The sequence below is a fragment of the Trachypithecus francoisi genome, unplaced genomic scaffold (assembly GCF_009764315.1).
Source record: "Trachypithecus francoisi isolate TF-2019V2 unplaced genomic scaffold, Tfra_2.0 Lachesis_group10, whole genome shotgun sequence".
Classification (NCBI taxonomy): domain Eukaryota; kingdom Metazoa; phylum Chordata; class Mammalia; order Primates; family Cercopithecidae; genus Trachypithecus; species Trachypithecus francoisi.
In genome coordinates this window covers 81,393,753-81,409,811 of record NW_022681455.1, presented here as the reverse complement: position 1 = coordinate 81,409,811, position 16,059 = coordinate 81,393,753, and the positions used below count along the sequence as shown (strand labels likewise).

Here is a 16,059-nt window from a genome sequence, read left to right as displayed (position 1 = left end):
TGCCACAGAGTTACAGGAAGCAAGGGGGCCACAGAAGCCCCTCTGGTGGGGGCGTCTCCCATGAGTGTGTGTGCTGACCCCAGATTGGGAGGGCCCAAGTGCCCTGTGTCCTGGCCTTCAGGAGCTCAGGTGTGCCCCTCCAAGGCCCAGGCGTAGCGATAAGAGCCAGGTGTCCAGCTCTTCTGGGTCCGCCCCACTCCTGGGCCCCGGGTGGCTGTTCAGTCCCTGGTTTCAAGGAAAGCATTCCTGGAACTCTGCACATGGTGTGGGGCAGAGCTTCAGGGTCACACTCCTGTGAGCTTCGCCACAGCCTGGAGGTAGCTGCTGCCCGGACTGCCAGGAGAGCTGGCAAGTCCAGGAGTCTCAACTCTTGGCCCTCTCCTGCCAACGTGGGTGGGCGCACTGAGGCCTCAGTTACAGCTGCATCTGAGCAGGACCCCACATCGTGGTTCCACCCAGCTGGCGGTCAAGGGCCCCTCTGTCCAGACAGAAGAGAAGCGGGGAGTTTGGAGAGCAGAGAACAAGAGGTGGCGGCTGGTCTCAGCCCTGTGACCTGGGCCAGGCCCAGACACCCCTAAGCCTCAGTGTTCTGTCTGAACGAGCTGCCCTCCTGCCCCCGCCAAGCCCTGATGCCAAGCCCTCCCCCTGCAGGGACTGTGAGAGCGTCTGCTTCATCGGCCGGCCATGGCGTGTCGTGGATGGCCACCTGAACCTGCCCGTATGCAAGGGTATGATGGAGTCCATGCTGTACCACATCATGACCAGGCCTGGCATCCCTGAGAACTGCCTGCTGCGCCACTACCAGGGGTCCTGCAGCCCGTCGCCGTACTGGAGCTGCTCCAGGTATGGGGCCTTCTCAGGCTCAGCAGGGGGTGGGGGCGGCTGGGTGCTCTCAGTGGCCCGGCCATGATGTTCAGGCCCCAGGCAGCATGCGGTACCACCATACTGCTTGCCTGCACCCCCTCCCCCAGCTTGTCCTGGGCTCTTGCCTCTCAGACCATCCCTCGGTGTCCTTCACCAGCTCCATGGAAGAGGGGGTGCCTGGTGCTTGTCTCTGATGCTTTCTCTGTGCCAGGGATCACTAACTCACGAGCCCGCAGGGCCCCACGGGTCAAGCAGCTGCCCCCTGGTGCGGCTGCTTCCTGCTCGGCTGACAGTTGCCCTGTGCTCCGTTGGCCCAGTGCGCATGGGGCCTCCAGCTCCTCTGGCAGCTAGGAGCTTGAAGTTCAGTGTCACATTCCCCGCGAGCCAAACAGAACCCCACCTGGAAACCAGTCTTGGCTCACAGGACGCTGGGATGCAGCCCCCGCTGCAGGCCTCTCCTCCACAAATGAGATTCATCGTGGTGGCTCCAGCCCGCGCTGTACACATGCTACTCAGGCCGCTGCCTCTCCCACCAGGGCCTCTGCCTGAACCCTCCTGGTACATCCCCACTTGACTCATGCCCAGTTCAGGTGCCCCCTGCTCTGGGAAGTGGCTTCCTCGTACAGAGAGAGCATTCCCTAAATGCTTAAAGAATAAATCAAGCAGGCGAGGGTAGTGCCACTGTAACCTGTGTGTCTGGTGTCTCCAGGGCCTGGAGTCCCTCGGCTGCATCCGGAAGTGCTGGCTGAGAAAGCCAAGGGCCGTCTCGCTCTTCTCCACACCCGTGGTGGAGGAGGTGGAGGTGCCCTCCAGCCTGGACGAGAGCCCCATGGCCTTCTACGAGCCCACCTTGGACTGTACCCTCCGGCTGGGCCGTGTGTTCCCCCACGAGGTCAACTGGAACAAGTGGATCCACCTCTAGGACCCCTATGGGCGTTCCCTCCCTCCCAGCCACCACCTGCCACACCACTCTGCCTGATGCTCAGCAGACCCCACTGTGCCCCGGCCTTGGGTCTGCCGAGCCTCCTGCAGCAGGGGACGGGTGCTCTGGCCAGAGTCACAGCCCGACATGTTTCCCACTGTCCTGGAACTCTGGAAAGAGGGGCTCCCCCACCTGCCTGCTCCCCAGGCTCTTCTGGGCCTGCCCCTTGGGAACTGGCCTCATCACACTGGGAGCTGGTGCTTGTCTCTGGGTCTCCAGAGTTCGCCCCGCCTGTGCACACCTCACATTCCAGACTCCAGCCATCTTGGCAGGATCTCCTGGCTCCTTGAGTGCCCAAGTGCCACCAAGAGGAAGGGCCTTATGGGATATGCCTTGCAGAATAGGGATCGGTGTGCGCTGCTGCTGGGGGACCTCTACAGGGACTGTGGCCCCTCGGCAGGCAGGACATTCCAACCCCTGGCTGGGACTGAACCACCCAGAGCAGAGCAGCTCCCTTTCTGACCTTGGAAGTCACCTGGCAGGCCCCAGCTGGGCTGGCTGTCCGTGTCCCTCGGCCTGGCTGGTGACTCCCTGCAGGCTGGAAATGAAGAGTCACTGTAGGTTTGGGTTTTGTTTGTTTTATTTTGTTCTTTCACCTTTTTTCCTCATTTAAAAAAAAAAAGTCCCTGTGGAGTGTATTTATTTATTTTTTGATTAAAGGGAAGTAAAATGCGTTCTGTTTTGTGTGTTTCCTAAAGAATCAGTGATTCCCCTAGGGGACTCCCTACTTTGGCTGCAGAACAACCTGGAATGGCTGTTCCCAATGAAACCAAAGGGAGAGGGAAGGCCCTGATCCTGAGCTCGGCAGCCCCGCCTGGCCTCAGCCAGCGGTGAGACATGGCCTCCAGGATGGAGAGGGGCACAGGCGACTCCCTCGCCGCTTTCTCAGCTGGTCCCAGGCCCGTCCCCCACAGAGCAGCTCCCAGCCCAGTGCCAGGCCCATGATCAGCTCGGCTCAGCACAGCTGGTGCCATCGGCAGGGCCTGCAGATGGGTCTAGCACCTTGAAGTTCTCTTGAGCTCACATGGTTACATTTTTAAGTTAGTTGCCAACATTTTTAAAATGTAGAGTTCACATTTTTTTTTTAAAAAATCAGATCTCTTAAAATGGAAAGTTCCAGTAACAATGGACTTAGCTTCCTGCCTATGGCAGTCAGAGTGTGGAGCAGAGGCTGTTCCCTCTAGGTGGGATGGGCCCCGCCCTGGCCAGCTGTGTCTCACACCCACCTGCAGCTTCTCTCACCTAGAAAAGTGTCCCCTCTGGGGAACGTGTACCCTTAGGACCCCTGACCTGACCCACCTTCCAACCCTGTCTCCATCCTCCCTCTGCGAGGGACGCCCTGGTCACTCTAGGCCACAAACTTATGGGTGAGGAGGGACAAAGGCAGGGACCTGGGAGTCAGGGTCCTGAGAGAGAGTCCCTGCACTGCCAAGCCTGGTCAGGTCTTAGTGTTCATTTTTTTTCTCTTTAAAGTTTCAAGTGTAGAAACAATAGTGGTCTATGGGATTTTTTGAGGCAATCAAGTAGAATAGCGGATGTGGTCTGCTTCATAAATAAAATGCTGTACAAATGGGAATGTATTTGGGAACGTGTGGTGTGGTGGAAGAAAGGTTTGGGAATCCGGTAAATGTTTCTAAAAATCCGACCCTCGCATTCATATTTCAGAGCCTTAGTTTTGTTGTCTGAAAACGGGGAAGAGTGTCTCCCTCGAGGGAGGCAAGGTGAGCTGAAGAGCACCGGGTGCAAGTGCATAGTCGGGTTCAGCAGGTTCCCTTCTTTGCCTGTGCCTCCCAGATGATGGAGAGAGTGGGTGTATGTTGGAAGATGAGACAGGGATGGTGGGGACTGCTCTCAGATGGTGAGATGGGGCTTCTGTGAACACCAGCCCACATTCCCACAGTCATTCTGCCCAAGGATGACCTGTTCCTTCTTCCCCTCCTTCCTACCCATCATGAAGCCCCTCATCTGCCCACCCATCTATCCATCCATCTACCTACCTATCTACCCATCCATTCATCTGTCCATCCATCCATCTGCCCATCCATCCACCCAACTGTCCACTACCCATCCATCCATTCATTTGTCCATCCATCCATTCGCCCATCCATCTACCCACCTATCCATCCATCCACTCATCTGTCCATCCATCCATCCATCCATCCATCCACCAATCCATCTACCCACCTACCCATCCATCCACTCATCTGTCCATCCATCCATCCATCCATCCATCCATCCATTCATCCATCCATCCATCTGCCCATCCACCCATCCATCCATCCACCCGCCTACCCATCCACTTGTCTTCCCATCCATCCGTCCATCCACCTACCCATCCACCTATTCCTCTGTCCATCCATCCATCCACCTACCCATCCATTCATTCATCTGTCCATCCATCCATCCATCCACCCACCCATCTGCCAATCCACCCATCCATCCATCCTTCCAAGGATGGATGAGCTTCCAAGGCAGAGCTTCCAAGGCAGCTCTCTGCACAGAAGTCTCCAGAAACCACAGCATTGACCAGTAGTTGTGAGCTGAGATGCCTTCAGGGGCCAGGCAGGTAATAAATGAGAGGAAAGGGGCCTTGGGTTAAATGCTAGGGAGTAGTAGCAACTGTGGAAAACTAAAATGTGTATGCCCAGGCTGTGAAGGCATGCAAATTTGGAAGAAACATTAAGTACTAACTACCAAACAAAACCTATGAAGGGGCAAAAATGGGTCTCTGGCCCCTTTGCGGCTGCCACAACAGTGCTAGGTGGTGGCTCCGGGTCTCCTGCAGAGAGGGTAGGGAACGCAAAGCCCAGATGGGCACCCGCACGAGGCCTGGACACCTCAGCTTTGTGTCCCCAGCTTCCCTGTACCCCACAGTCTTGCCCTTCTCACTCGTAATTCTTTTCTCTTTTTCTTAGATAAGCAAATACATGAATGTATTCTCTTAAATACAACATTTCAAATCTGGGCAAAGCCTCTGGGCCCCTCTCCTTCAAGGCCCCTCCCCTTCAGGGCCCCTCCCACTTCCCTCTTCCCATTTCCATCCATATCTGTCTGTGCACACCCTGGGAAGCCCTGGCCTGTGATGCTACGTGACATAAAACACGCCCCCAACACGGCTAACTCAGCGACCCCCTGGCACATCCGCATCAGCATGCCCTATTATGGGAGTGTTTTGAGGAAGCAGCCAAAGCTTTAGCAGAAAACCCCACCCAGGAAAGCTTCACCAGAGAGTCTTTCTCCACTACAGCAATGCCCCTGCTCCCTCCTCATCAAACAAGGGCAATTTTGCAAGCGTTTCCATGGGAAATCATGAGGCACTCACCTTACAGTCCTGATATGGCTCCTTCTGACTTTTTGTTTCCTAATCTTAAAAGAAAAAGAAAAAATCTTTAAAGGGCACCTTTCTTTAGTTAATGTAAAAAAGATGGCATTGCCATGGTGAAATTCCCAGGACCCTCAGTTTTTCAGGGAGGGGCTGAGTGGCTGGTCTCATTGCCCCGAAGTGTCTTGACCTTGATGGAACTTACGTCGAGAAAGAACGTTTGTCTCTTATTTTTAATCTTTGAATTCCATTTTCCACCAACTTTTTTTTTTTTTTTGAGACAGGTTTTCACTCTTGTCGCCCAGGCAGGAGTGCAATTGCGTGATCTCGGCTCACTGCAACCTCCGCCTCCTGGGTTCAAGCGACTCTCCTGCCTCAGATTCCGAGTCGCTGGGATTACAGGCATGTGCCACCACGTCCGGCTAATTTTGTATTTTCAGTAGAGACGGGGTTTCTCCATGTTGGTGGTGTGAGCCACCGCACCCGGGCTCCACAAACGTTTTGAAGTCGCGAATGTGTGTATCTGTGCACATACATGCTGTGTATGTATGTGTGTATGGGCATTTGTGTGTGTGAGTGTGCATGTATGTGCGTGTGTGGAGTCTCCCTCCTTACCTCCACTGCCCAACGCAGGTCCATCCACCCAAAGGGTAGAAGCCAACCTTTGTTGAATTAAACAAACTCCTGCCGCTTCACCCCGTCTTCATCGCCCATATTGTCTGCCGCAGAGGGCTGCTGTGACGATTGTCCAGGGTCCCCTGTATAAGCTCCAGGCAGATACACTTGTGTGTCCCTTTTCCCCTGGACAGCAGAGCGCCACGGCACTGCCTTCAGCCGACATCTGCAGGTTGCAGTGCTTACCAGCAGGTGGCAGCAGCCGCCCAAGCATCTCTGTTTTCCGTTACTTCGTCTTGGTTTCCAAATGTCTGGTGCTCTTGGTCCATACAGGCACCAGGGTGACGCCAGTGAGAGCTGACTGGGGCAGGGCATGACTTACCCATACAATTGATGATATCCTAGCAACAAGATTTCCTGAGCACCTGCCAGATGCCAGACACTGTTCTGGGCACATTACACACATTAACTCGACGCCACAACAGCCCTAAGACGTCTGCCTGATCAGTATACCCATTTCATAGATGAGGAAGCTGAGGCGCAGGAGGTAAAATCATGTCCACAGGGCTGGAGGCTGGAAAGCGGATCTGCTGCTATTCCCAGTCTGCCAGCCTCAGGGACCTCCCCATCACACCGCCTTCCAGGGATGGGATTTGTTTTAGGTGGTGGGGGAGCCAGCATTGTGCTGGGAGGCTCCCTAAAGAGTAGGATGAAAGGGTTTCTTATCTGGGGTCATCAATTTTTTTTTTCTTTGAGACAGAGTCTCACTCTGTTGGCCAGGCTGGAGTGCAGTGGTGCAATCTCTGCTCACTGCAACCTCCGGCTCCTGGGTTCAAGTGATTCTCCTGCCTCAGCCTCCAGAGTAGCTGGGATTACAGGCGCCCACCGCCACGCCCAGCTAATTGTTGTATTTTTAGTAGAGACGGTGTTTCGCCATGTTGGCCAGGCAGGTCTTGAACTCCTGACCTCGTGATCCACCCTCCTTGGCTTCCCAAAGTGCTGGGATTACAGACATGAGCCACTGCGCCTGGCCTGGGGCCATCGATTTTTGAAAGAAAAACCTTCACATTTGTCACCCTTAGACACAGGGGGAAGACCTATGATTGCCCCATGGTCTGAGCAATAAAGGAAGGGCTCTTGGCTCTGATTACAGACTCCCCAGGAGGCAGTCTGTTTCATCTGCACACCTCATTCCGTGCCTTTTCTAGGTCTGGGGCAGATGGTTCCCTCCTCTCTGCATACTGCTTTGTCAGTCATTGCTCTACCATTCATTCATTCATTCATTCATTCACTCATTCAATGTTTTTGAACATCTGCTCTATACCAGGCACTATTCTAGGCTCTGAGACCCAGCGGAGACTTAGATCCCTGCTCTAGCAGGGCAGACAGTAAATATGATGGATAAATAACACAGATGTATGAGAGGATATGATAAGTGTGATGGAAAAAACAAAACCAGGCAGTGGGGTGTTGCACTTTGAATAAAGGGCCCAACCCAACGTGGAGAAGGTGACGTTCGAGCAGACTTGACTCCATCCTCTCATCTTGCATGAATGCGTGGGTGTTTCCTGACGGCAGATGAGTCCTCTTCTTGTTCTTCCCTGCCGAGAGTTTAAAGGAAGTGCCTGTTTCCTTTACTGTCAGTGGAATGGGCTCCCGGGAGGGGAAGTGCATGTGCTCACTGCTCCATCTTCCACCGGAAGTCCCCTTCCTGGGTTCTGCTGGTGCACCTGGGGCTGGGCGGGCTATGCAGGGCTGTGCCATACCATGGGGCCAGCAGCCGGACCGAGGCAAACAACATCCCCAAATAGGAGGGAGGAAGGGGCTTTCACCTCCAGCAGGGGGGCCAAAAGGAGCTCAGGTATGGGGCAGGGCATGATGGACTCTAGGCAAATCACTGCCTTTTTCTGGGCCTTCACTTCCCTCTGTCTCCTTCCATCGTTAAAGCATCTAGAACCCCCCGACAGCATCCCAGACTGAGATCTCGCAGGAACTGTTGATGGTTGGAGAACTGGGGTTATGTGTTCTTTGAATCCCAGCAGAGAGCAATGAAAGCTTCAAGGCCTCTGGAGGGAAGCATTTATGAACTCTCTGGGAAGGAGATTGGGAAGGGCTGGGGCCACAGCCCTCTTCTCCTCTGGCCTGGAGCCTAGCTCAAGGTGATGATGGAAAGACAACCCCCCTCTGGCTGGGTGTGGTGGCTCATGCCTGCAATCCCAGCACCTTGGGAGGCTGAGGAGGGTGGATCACTTCAGGTCAGGAGAACGAGACCAGCCTTACCAACATGGTGAAACCCCGTCTCTACTAAAAATACAAAAATTAGCCGAGTGTGGTGGCAGGTGCCTGTAATCCCAGCTACTCAGGAGGCTGAAGCAGGAGAATTGCTTGAACCGGGAAGCAGAGTTTTCAATGAGCCAACATTGTGCTATTGTACTGCAGCCTGGGTAACAATGTGAGACTGTCTAAAAACCACAAAAACAAATGAACCAAAAAAAAAAAAAAAAGACAACTGACATCTAATAAGGGCTTGTTCCACCCTGTCTTTTCATTCACAGAGCAAGCCGAGAGACTTACTTATTCCTTTATAAAAGAGAAAACTGAGGCTCGGTAACAGCAAATGACTTGCCCCAGGTCATTCATGAAAGGTGCTAGTGCCTGGTCTTCTGGGGCCTTTGAATGGGGTGATATGGTTTGGCTGTTTGTCCCCTCCAAATCTCATGTTGAACTGTGATTCTCAATGTTGGAGGTGAGGCCTGTGGGGAGGTGACTGGATCATGGAGGCAGACCCCTCCTGAACAGCTTAGCACCATCCCCTTGGTGATGAGTGAGTTCTCACTCAGTCACTTCATGGGAGATCTGGGTAAGTCTTGCTGTGTTGCCTGGGCTGGAGTTTAGTGGTGTGAACTCGGCTCACTGCAACTCTGCCTCCTGGGTTCAAGCAATTCTCCTGTCTCGGCCTCCCAAGCAGCTGGGACTACAGGCACACGCCACCAAGCCCGGCTGATTTTTGTGTTTTTTTTTTTTTTTCAATAGAGATGGGGTTTCACCATATTGCTCAGGCTGGTCTCAATCTCCTGACCTCAGGTGATCCGCCCACCTTGGCCTCCCAAAGTGATTACACACGTGAGCCACCATGCCCGGCGATCTGTTTGTTTAAAAGAGTCTGGGACCTCCCACTTTGCTCTCTTCCTCCAGATCTTGCCAGGTGACACGCAGGCTCCCGCTTCACCTTCTGCTATAATTGGAAGCTGCCTGAGGCCTCACCCAGAATAAATGTTGGTGCCTTGCTTCCTGCACAGCCTGCAGAACTGTGAGCCAATTAAGCTTCTTTGTAAATTACCTAGTTCCTGATATTTCTCTTTTTTATTTTTATTTTTTGAGACAGGATCTCTCTGTCACTCACGTTGGAGTGCAGTGGCACCATCTCGGCTCACTGCAACCTCTGCCTCCCAGATTCAAGCGATTCTCGTGTCTCAGCCTCCTGAGTAGCTGGGATTACAGGCATGTGCCACCATGCTGGATTAATTTTTGTATTTTTAGTAGAGACAGGGTTTTGCCATGTTGGCCAGGCTGGTCTTGAACTCCTGGCCTCAAGGGATCCGCCTGCCTCAGCCTCCCAAAGTGGTGGGATTATAGGCGTGATCCCAGCCCAGCCTGGTATTTCTTTATAGTGACACAAGGACTAATACAGGGTCCTTCCTTACATTGGAAGCAGAGTCCTTACTGTGGGTATAATATCAGAATAATGCTAGAACACTTTCTGCTGCAGGGGACAGAAACCCACCTCAAACCAGCTTAAGCATAAAAAGGAAATTTATCAGCTCACTGATTCAGCTAGGGTAGGCAGGATTATGCTGTGGTAACAAACAACCCCATCTTAGAACAACAAAGGATTGATTTCTTGCTCACGATACATGTCTATCACAGGTGAATGGAAACTTCAGTCTGTATCTCCTCACTCAAGGGCCCAGGTGCCCAGGCAGATGGAGCAGTCATAATCATCATCCGTCTCTGTGACAGCGAGGAAAATCCCCCTAGGGGGCGTGGCAGCCATCTGAAAAATGCTCTGCCCAGAAGTGAGACTTATCGCTTCTGCTCACAACTGCCCAGTCCCAGCCAGTCACATGGCCCCTGTCACCTGGCTACAGAGGGTCAGGAGGTACAATCCTGCCATGTGTCCAGAAGGCCAAAAGCTGGAAATATTTGGTGAATAGGGTAAAGACTTCCATACTAATGTATCTAAACAGTCCAGGAGAAACGTGGTTTCAGGCATGGCTGGATCCAGGATCTCAAGAGCTATCACTGGGACTATGTCTCCATCTCTCAGCTCTGCTTTCTTGTGTGTTTCTAGCTGCCCCTCCCAGTACCCTCCTTACAGCTTAGTAATCCAAGCAGAAAGAGAGTATGGACCACTAGGGTATGTCTGTCCTTAAACTGTAAGCTGTTGCCACGGGGAAGAAACGTCCTATTGGGCAGGCCTGGGTCACGTAGCCACTCGCAGATCTGGGGTCAGCCACGTCTCCAAACTGCTGCACAGGCAGATGCAACGGGCACCCACAGGGGTCTGCTAAACCTTCCTCACCTCTCAATCTAGGTACTTTCCAGCAGGGCAAGCTGAAAAAGAGCTGAAATTGGCATCAGGAGCCCAGAGTTCTGGTTCCAACTCTGACCACTCATTCAGTGTGTGACCTCAGGCAGGTGACCAGCCTGAAGTGTGCCTTCATTTCATCTGTCAAATGGATGACTTTGACCCTCAGAGCTTGCAAGGTAAGGAATGCGGCAGCTGGGAAAGTGATGTTGCTATCGGTCCCCCTTCCTCTTAAGTGAGGCTTGTCAGCAGTTCTGGCCTGGTCTTTGGAGGGCAAGGAACCACCCGTCCCACTTGCTCCTGACCCTTAGTCATACCTCCAGGCCTTTGTCCAGGCTCTTCCCTCTGCCCCAAATAGCTGGTACATCTTTTTTTTTTTTTTTTTTTTGAGACGGAGTCTCGCTCTGTCACCCAGGCTGGAGTGCAGTGGCCAGATCACAGCTCATTGCAAGCTCCGCTCCCGGGTTTACGCCATTCTCCTGCCTCAGCCTCCCGAGTAGCTGGGATTACAGGCGCCGCCACCTCGCCCGGCTAGTTTTTGTATTTTTAGTAGAGACGGGGTTTCACAGTGTTAGCCAGGATGGTCTCGATCTCCTGACCTCGTGATCCGCCGGTCTCGGCCTCCAAAGTGCTGGGATTACAGGCTTGAGCCACTGCGCCCGGCCATAGCTGGTACATCTAACAACTCTTATTCATTTTTCTTTTTTTTTTTTTTTTTTGAGATGTAGTCTCACTCTGTCACCCAGGCTGGAGTACAGTGGTGCAATCTCTGCTCGCTGCAACCTCCATTTTCCAGATTCTCCTGCCTCAGCCTCCTGAGTAGCTGGGATTACAGGCATGCGCCACCACACCCAGCTAATTTTTGTATTTTTAGTAGACACTGGGTTTCACCATGTTGCCCAGGCTGGTCTCGAACTCCTGACCTCAAATGGTCTGCCCACCTCGGCCTCCCAAAGTGCTAGGATTACAGTCATGAGCCACCACTCCCAGCCTCCTATTCACTTTTCAAAGTCCAACCAACACCACCTCCTCCCTGAAGCCCCCTGGCCCTCTTGATGTTCTCTTTGGGCTACCATCGGTAAGTGAGCCGGGCCTCACTCATACCAGCCAAGACAGCAGACTGTGCATATCTCTTCCCAACTCTGTGTTTAGACTCAAATCAGGAGCATGAAATTACACCATGGAAATAAGCAAATGCTACAAATCAGGCTTTACTGAGTGCCTACTATGTGCCAGGCTGAGACTAAAGGCAGTGAACAAAATAGAGTTGCTGGCCTGGTATGACTTGTGTTTTATCTTTATCTTTGTTTCCAGTATGCATTTATCTCTGTCTATCCAACCAACCATTCTTCCTTCAAGCTCTTTATTAAAGCCATTAAGAGTAACAGCAAAGACTTTTGCACCAACTTAATACCATCCTCCTATCCATCCATACATTCATCCATCCTCCACCCACCCTCCTACCTACTAATCCGTCCTTTCAGGTGATGAGCCAGCTCTTGTCTCCAACTTTTAAGAGACAGGGTCTTGATCTGTGACCTAGGCTGGAGTGCAACGGTGCAATCACAGCTCACTGCAGCCTCAAGCTCCTGGGCTCCAGCAATCCTCCCACCTTAGCGTTCTGAGCAGCTGGGACTACAGGCAAGCACCACCACGCCCAGCTAATTTTTAAAAAAATAATAATTTTTGTAGAGATGGGGCCTTGCTATGTTGCCCAGGCTGGTCTTGGACTCCTGGCCTCAAGTGATCCACCTGCTTTGGCCTGCCAAAGTACTGGGATCACAGGTGTGAGTTACTGCGCCTGGCCTCCTACTTTGCTCCTCTATGTTTATGGACTGAGTTCCCTTCAAAGGTGGGATCCTGAGACACCTCGTCTGCTCCAGTCCAGAGTCCCCCAGTCTGGCCTCAGTCGGGCCCTCCCCAGCCATCTGTGTTCCCCTCCCCCACCCAGCAAGCTCTGGGTGCAGGAGAGCTGTGCTGGTTTCCTGGGAGCCTAGCTCAGGTGACACCTGCAGGTGGCTCCTGGAACCTGTTGCCCCCAAGAAGGTGTGAAAACCACAGCACATCTGGACCCAAGAGTCCCTAGGGTGCAGGTGCAGGGGGTGCTGAGGGCGGCTCCCTGTGCAGAAGCTGTGCTTCTACTCTTGTGCTCCCATCCAAGTCTCACACCCCTCGATCCCAGGCTCACAGTCCCACTCTTATAACCATCAGTGTTCTAAAACCTTCCAGCCTCCTGCCAGGCACCAAGGACTCTCACGCATTCTCTCAGCTACCTCTCCCAACCACCCCATTTCACAGATGAGAAATGAAGGACCAACTTCTGCTGAATTCCAACGCAACCCTGCTCCAAAAGCACGAGCGAGCCAGAGCTGGCTCCTCCAGCACGGCCCTGCAGCCTGCAGTCTGCCCTTTGGGGAAGACGGGGCCAGGCCAGGGTGGCCCCAGCTCTACTAAAAACACAAAAATTAGCCAGGTGTAGTGGTGTGTGCCTGTAATTCCAGCTACTCGGGGGCTGATGAAGGAGAATCGCTTGAACCGGGGAGACAGAGGTTGCAGTGAGCCGAGATTGCACCACTGCACTCCAGCCTGGGCGACAAGAGTGAAACTCTGTCTCAAAAGAAAAAAAAAGAAAAAGAAAATGTTGCGAAGAAGTATTTTCTTAGCTTCTTAATTCACACTTCGACAGGTTCTCTGACAAATCAATGATAAAAAACTTGACCTCCCTTCAGTTATCCAGGATGAACAAATAAGATGCAGGACTGAACTAGGGCGGGGTGGGGGGGTCAGCAGGACGTGTGGCTGGAGCACACTGCATGGTTCTGGCCTGCACCCTCCCTCCATGAATGCCACAGGGGAAGGGTCCCATGAGCCTTGGCCTGCTATGTAATTGGTGTTTAACAAATATCTCTTGAGCGCATAAAGGGAATTTTTAAAAACTTAGCAGAAGTTAGGAAAAGAAATCTTGGTTGGTGGGGAGCTGTTTCCACGAGACGCAACAGACTGATTTTAAGCCTGGAAACCCCGAGTGGCCCTCTACAAGTGGGACGGCCCCTTGGGCACCCAGGCTGTCACTGACGATTGATGTTCTCACCCCTGCCTGCCTCAGCTCTGGCCACAGAAGGAAGGAAGCTGACGTTTATTGAGGGTCTGCTCTGGGCTGTCTACTGTACACGGGTGACATCGCCAATTTCCCCCAGGTGGGTCATGCCTTCCCCATTGTCCGGACAAGGAAACTCTAGACCAGAGAGGGGCGGCGACTTGGCTCAGGTAGCACAGCCAGAAGGTATCAGAGTCGGGATTCAGACCTTCGTCCATGGGCCACCCAAAATCTTCCCATTCCCGGGGTCAATGTGGGCTCACTCCATCCCCTTTCCCTTCCTGCTGGCAGGTGATAAGGAACAACATGGACTTCTTGCAGCTCCTGGAGGCAGAAGCTGGAGGCCTGGACTCAGCATCTTTCACACTATGCCCTGATCCCACAAAGCCCCGGAGGTGCTGTGGACCAGCTTGCAACACAAGACCCCAGAAGGGAAGATGGCTGTTGTCATCTGTTGACCACAGACATGTTTGCTGTGCACACTCGTGCACATGAGTGAGCTCCGTGGGCCCAGACATGTACAGGGCAGGTGAATGTATGGAGTACCATGGGCATTATTCCAGGCCCACAGGCACATGCAATCACACACAGGTGGACATGCCACTGCGCACCTAAGACACACACACACTCGCACGCACGCATATGCACACACACACGCATATGCACACACACATGCATATGCACGTGCACGCACACACACACACACACACTGTAAACATCAGGCTCAAAGGCCCATCCAGGAGACCAAAGGCTGCAGGTGTCTTCACATCATAGCTCAAGTGGCCTTGTCTCTGGCTCAGGGCCCAGTGGCCTGGCCAGCTCTGGACAGCCGGTCAGCCTCACTAGCTGGCCTGGGGTCCAGGGCTCGAAAGTGGCGGAGGAATGACCACCCACTGGCGGAGGTAGCTCCGGGGGGGGCCTTCGTCCCCGGGGCTGGTGAAGTCACACTCCACAGGGCTGCTGCAGTCAGAGCCCACAAAGCCACTGTCAAACGTGTCCATATCCAGGCCAGCCGGGGGCGAGCCCGCCTCACTCTCTGAGACCCCTCCGGGCGACGAGCCACCCCAGGACAGTCCCCCAGCCCAGTCCTCCCCATCTGCAAGGGGTGGCTTTAGTCTGTCCAGGAGGCTTCCCAGGGGCCCTCCTAGCCCAGGGCTGCCAGCTGAGACACAGCCACAGGAGAGGACTGTGGTTCCCGCGCCCAAGAGTGGATCCTCTAGGCCTGGGCTGGGCTCCAGGCCAGCGTCCAGGTCCAGGGCTGGGTAGCCGTCATCCTCACAGCTGCAGGGCCAGGTGCATGGCCCCTCTGCATCTAGCACAGTCACTGTATTGATGGACACCAGGCCGTACGGCCGGTCCCTCTCCTCACTGTAAGCTGAGCCTCCTGAGTTCTGGGCTGTCGCCCAGAAGCTGGGCTTGGGCACGCCGTCAGACTCCACCAGCTCTGCTGGTTCCCGTAGCTCCGTGAGCTGCAGCCTCTTGGCCGGGCTCTGTGGTGGGTGGCAGCTATACACCTCCAGGGCTGAGGGCACTTCTGGGCTCCAGGGTCCCAACTCCAGCCTGGAGCCAGTGAAGGGAGCACCCACCCACTTCTGTGAAAGAGAAAAAGAGAGAGAGTCTTAGCACAGGATGGGGGTAAGGTGAGGGTTTATTTATTTTTTTACTTTTATTCTTTTGAGACAGTTTGTGTCGCCCAGGCTAGAGTGCAGTGGTGCCATCTCGGTTCACTGCAACCTCTGCCTCCCAGGTTCAAGTGATTCTCCTGCGTAAACCTCCCAAGTAGCTGGGACTACAGGCGCCTGTCACCACACCTGGCTAATTTTTGTATTTTTAATCTAGATGGGGTTTCACCATGTTGGCCAGACTGGTCTTGAACTCCTGCCTTCAGGTGATCCACCCGCCTCAGCCTCCCAAAGTGCTGGGATTATAGGTGTGAGCCACCACACCCAGCCAAGGTGAGGGTTTAAACAGACAGAAAGACAGACACAGAGACAAGACAAAGAGACATCAAGAGAGAAAGACAGAGACGTGAAGATAGACAAAGACGCTGAGAGACAGAGAGAGACAGAGAGAGAGCGAGGAATCAGGACCGCGATGTGCTCCCACCCTAGTGGGGGCCCCACTGGTGTCCCCTTCCTACACTGCGCCTCAGTTTCCCTACTTGTAGAAGGGAGTTGCTACCCTTAGTAGTGTGACCACTCAGCCAACTGGTGGCCCCATAGCCCAAGCAGGGGCCAAGATTCCTGAGTCAAGGAGACACGGGGGCAGGAGGGCCTGAGGTCTGAGGTACCCCTGAGCCATCTCCTGCTTTCCCTCCTCCTTGATGCTTCTTGAAACCCAGCACTCTCCTGGTTTATGTGTCGCCACCAGACGGAAACTTGGCCCCCGGGCATAAGTCTTATCTCTTCTGTCCATGGTTGTAGCCCCAGTACCTAGCACACAGTAGGTGCTCAATAAATGTTTATTAACAAAATGAATGAGTGGAGTGGATCAGTGAAAAGCCACTTGGAAAGGCCTCTGTATACTTTGAGGATAAAGGATGTGAGTGATGCTGGCTGAGGCGGTGGCCCTTACACTTGAAGGACCCTCTC

General features: G+C 53.6%; 2 protein-coding genes across 10 annotated transcripts in view; one reads left to right on the top strand and one right to left on the bottom strand.

Moving 5' to 3' along the window:
• Positions 1-2,519, top strand: part of GTF3C1 (general transcription factor IIIC subunit 1) — a 102,188-nt gene extending 99,669 nt beyond the window's left edge. The window contains 3 exon segments of the mRNA XM_033217908.1: positions 652-806; positions 809-843; positions 1,574-2,519. Of these exon segments, the coding sequence (XP_033073799.1) occupies positions 652-806; positions 809-843; positions 1,574-1,786 (403 nt within the window). The 3' untranslated portion in view covers positions 1,787-2,519.
• A 9,047-nt stretch (positions 2,520-11,566) lies between these two features.
• IL21R (interleukin 21 receptor) overlaps positions 11,567-16,059 on the bottom strand; it is a 51,608-nt gene continuing 47,115 nt past the window's right edge. For 4 of the 9 annotated variants that reach the window (XM_033217903.1, XM_033217902.1, XM_033217905.1 and 1 more), the window contains exon 9: positions 12,075-15,060. In XM_033217903.1, coding sequence (XP_033073794.1) covers positions 14,311-15,060 — 750 coding nt within the window. In that variant the 3' untranslated portion in view covers positions 12,075-14,310. Of the gene's footprint in view, positions 15,061-16,059 lie in introns of all 9 variants that reach the window. The other 5 variants (XM_033217901.1, XM_033217906.1, XM_033217907.1 and 2 more) reach the window with 2 other exon arrangements.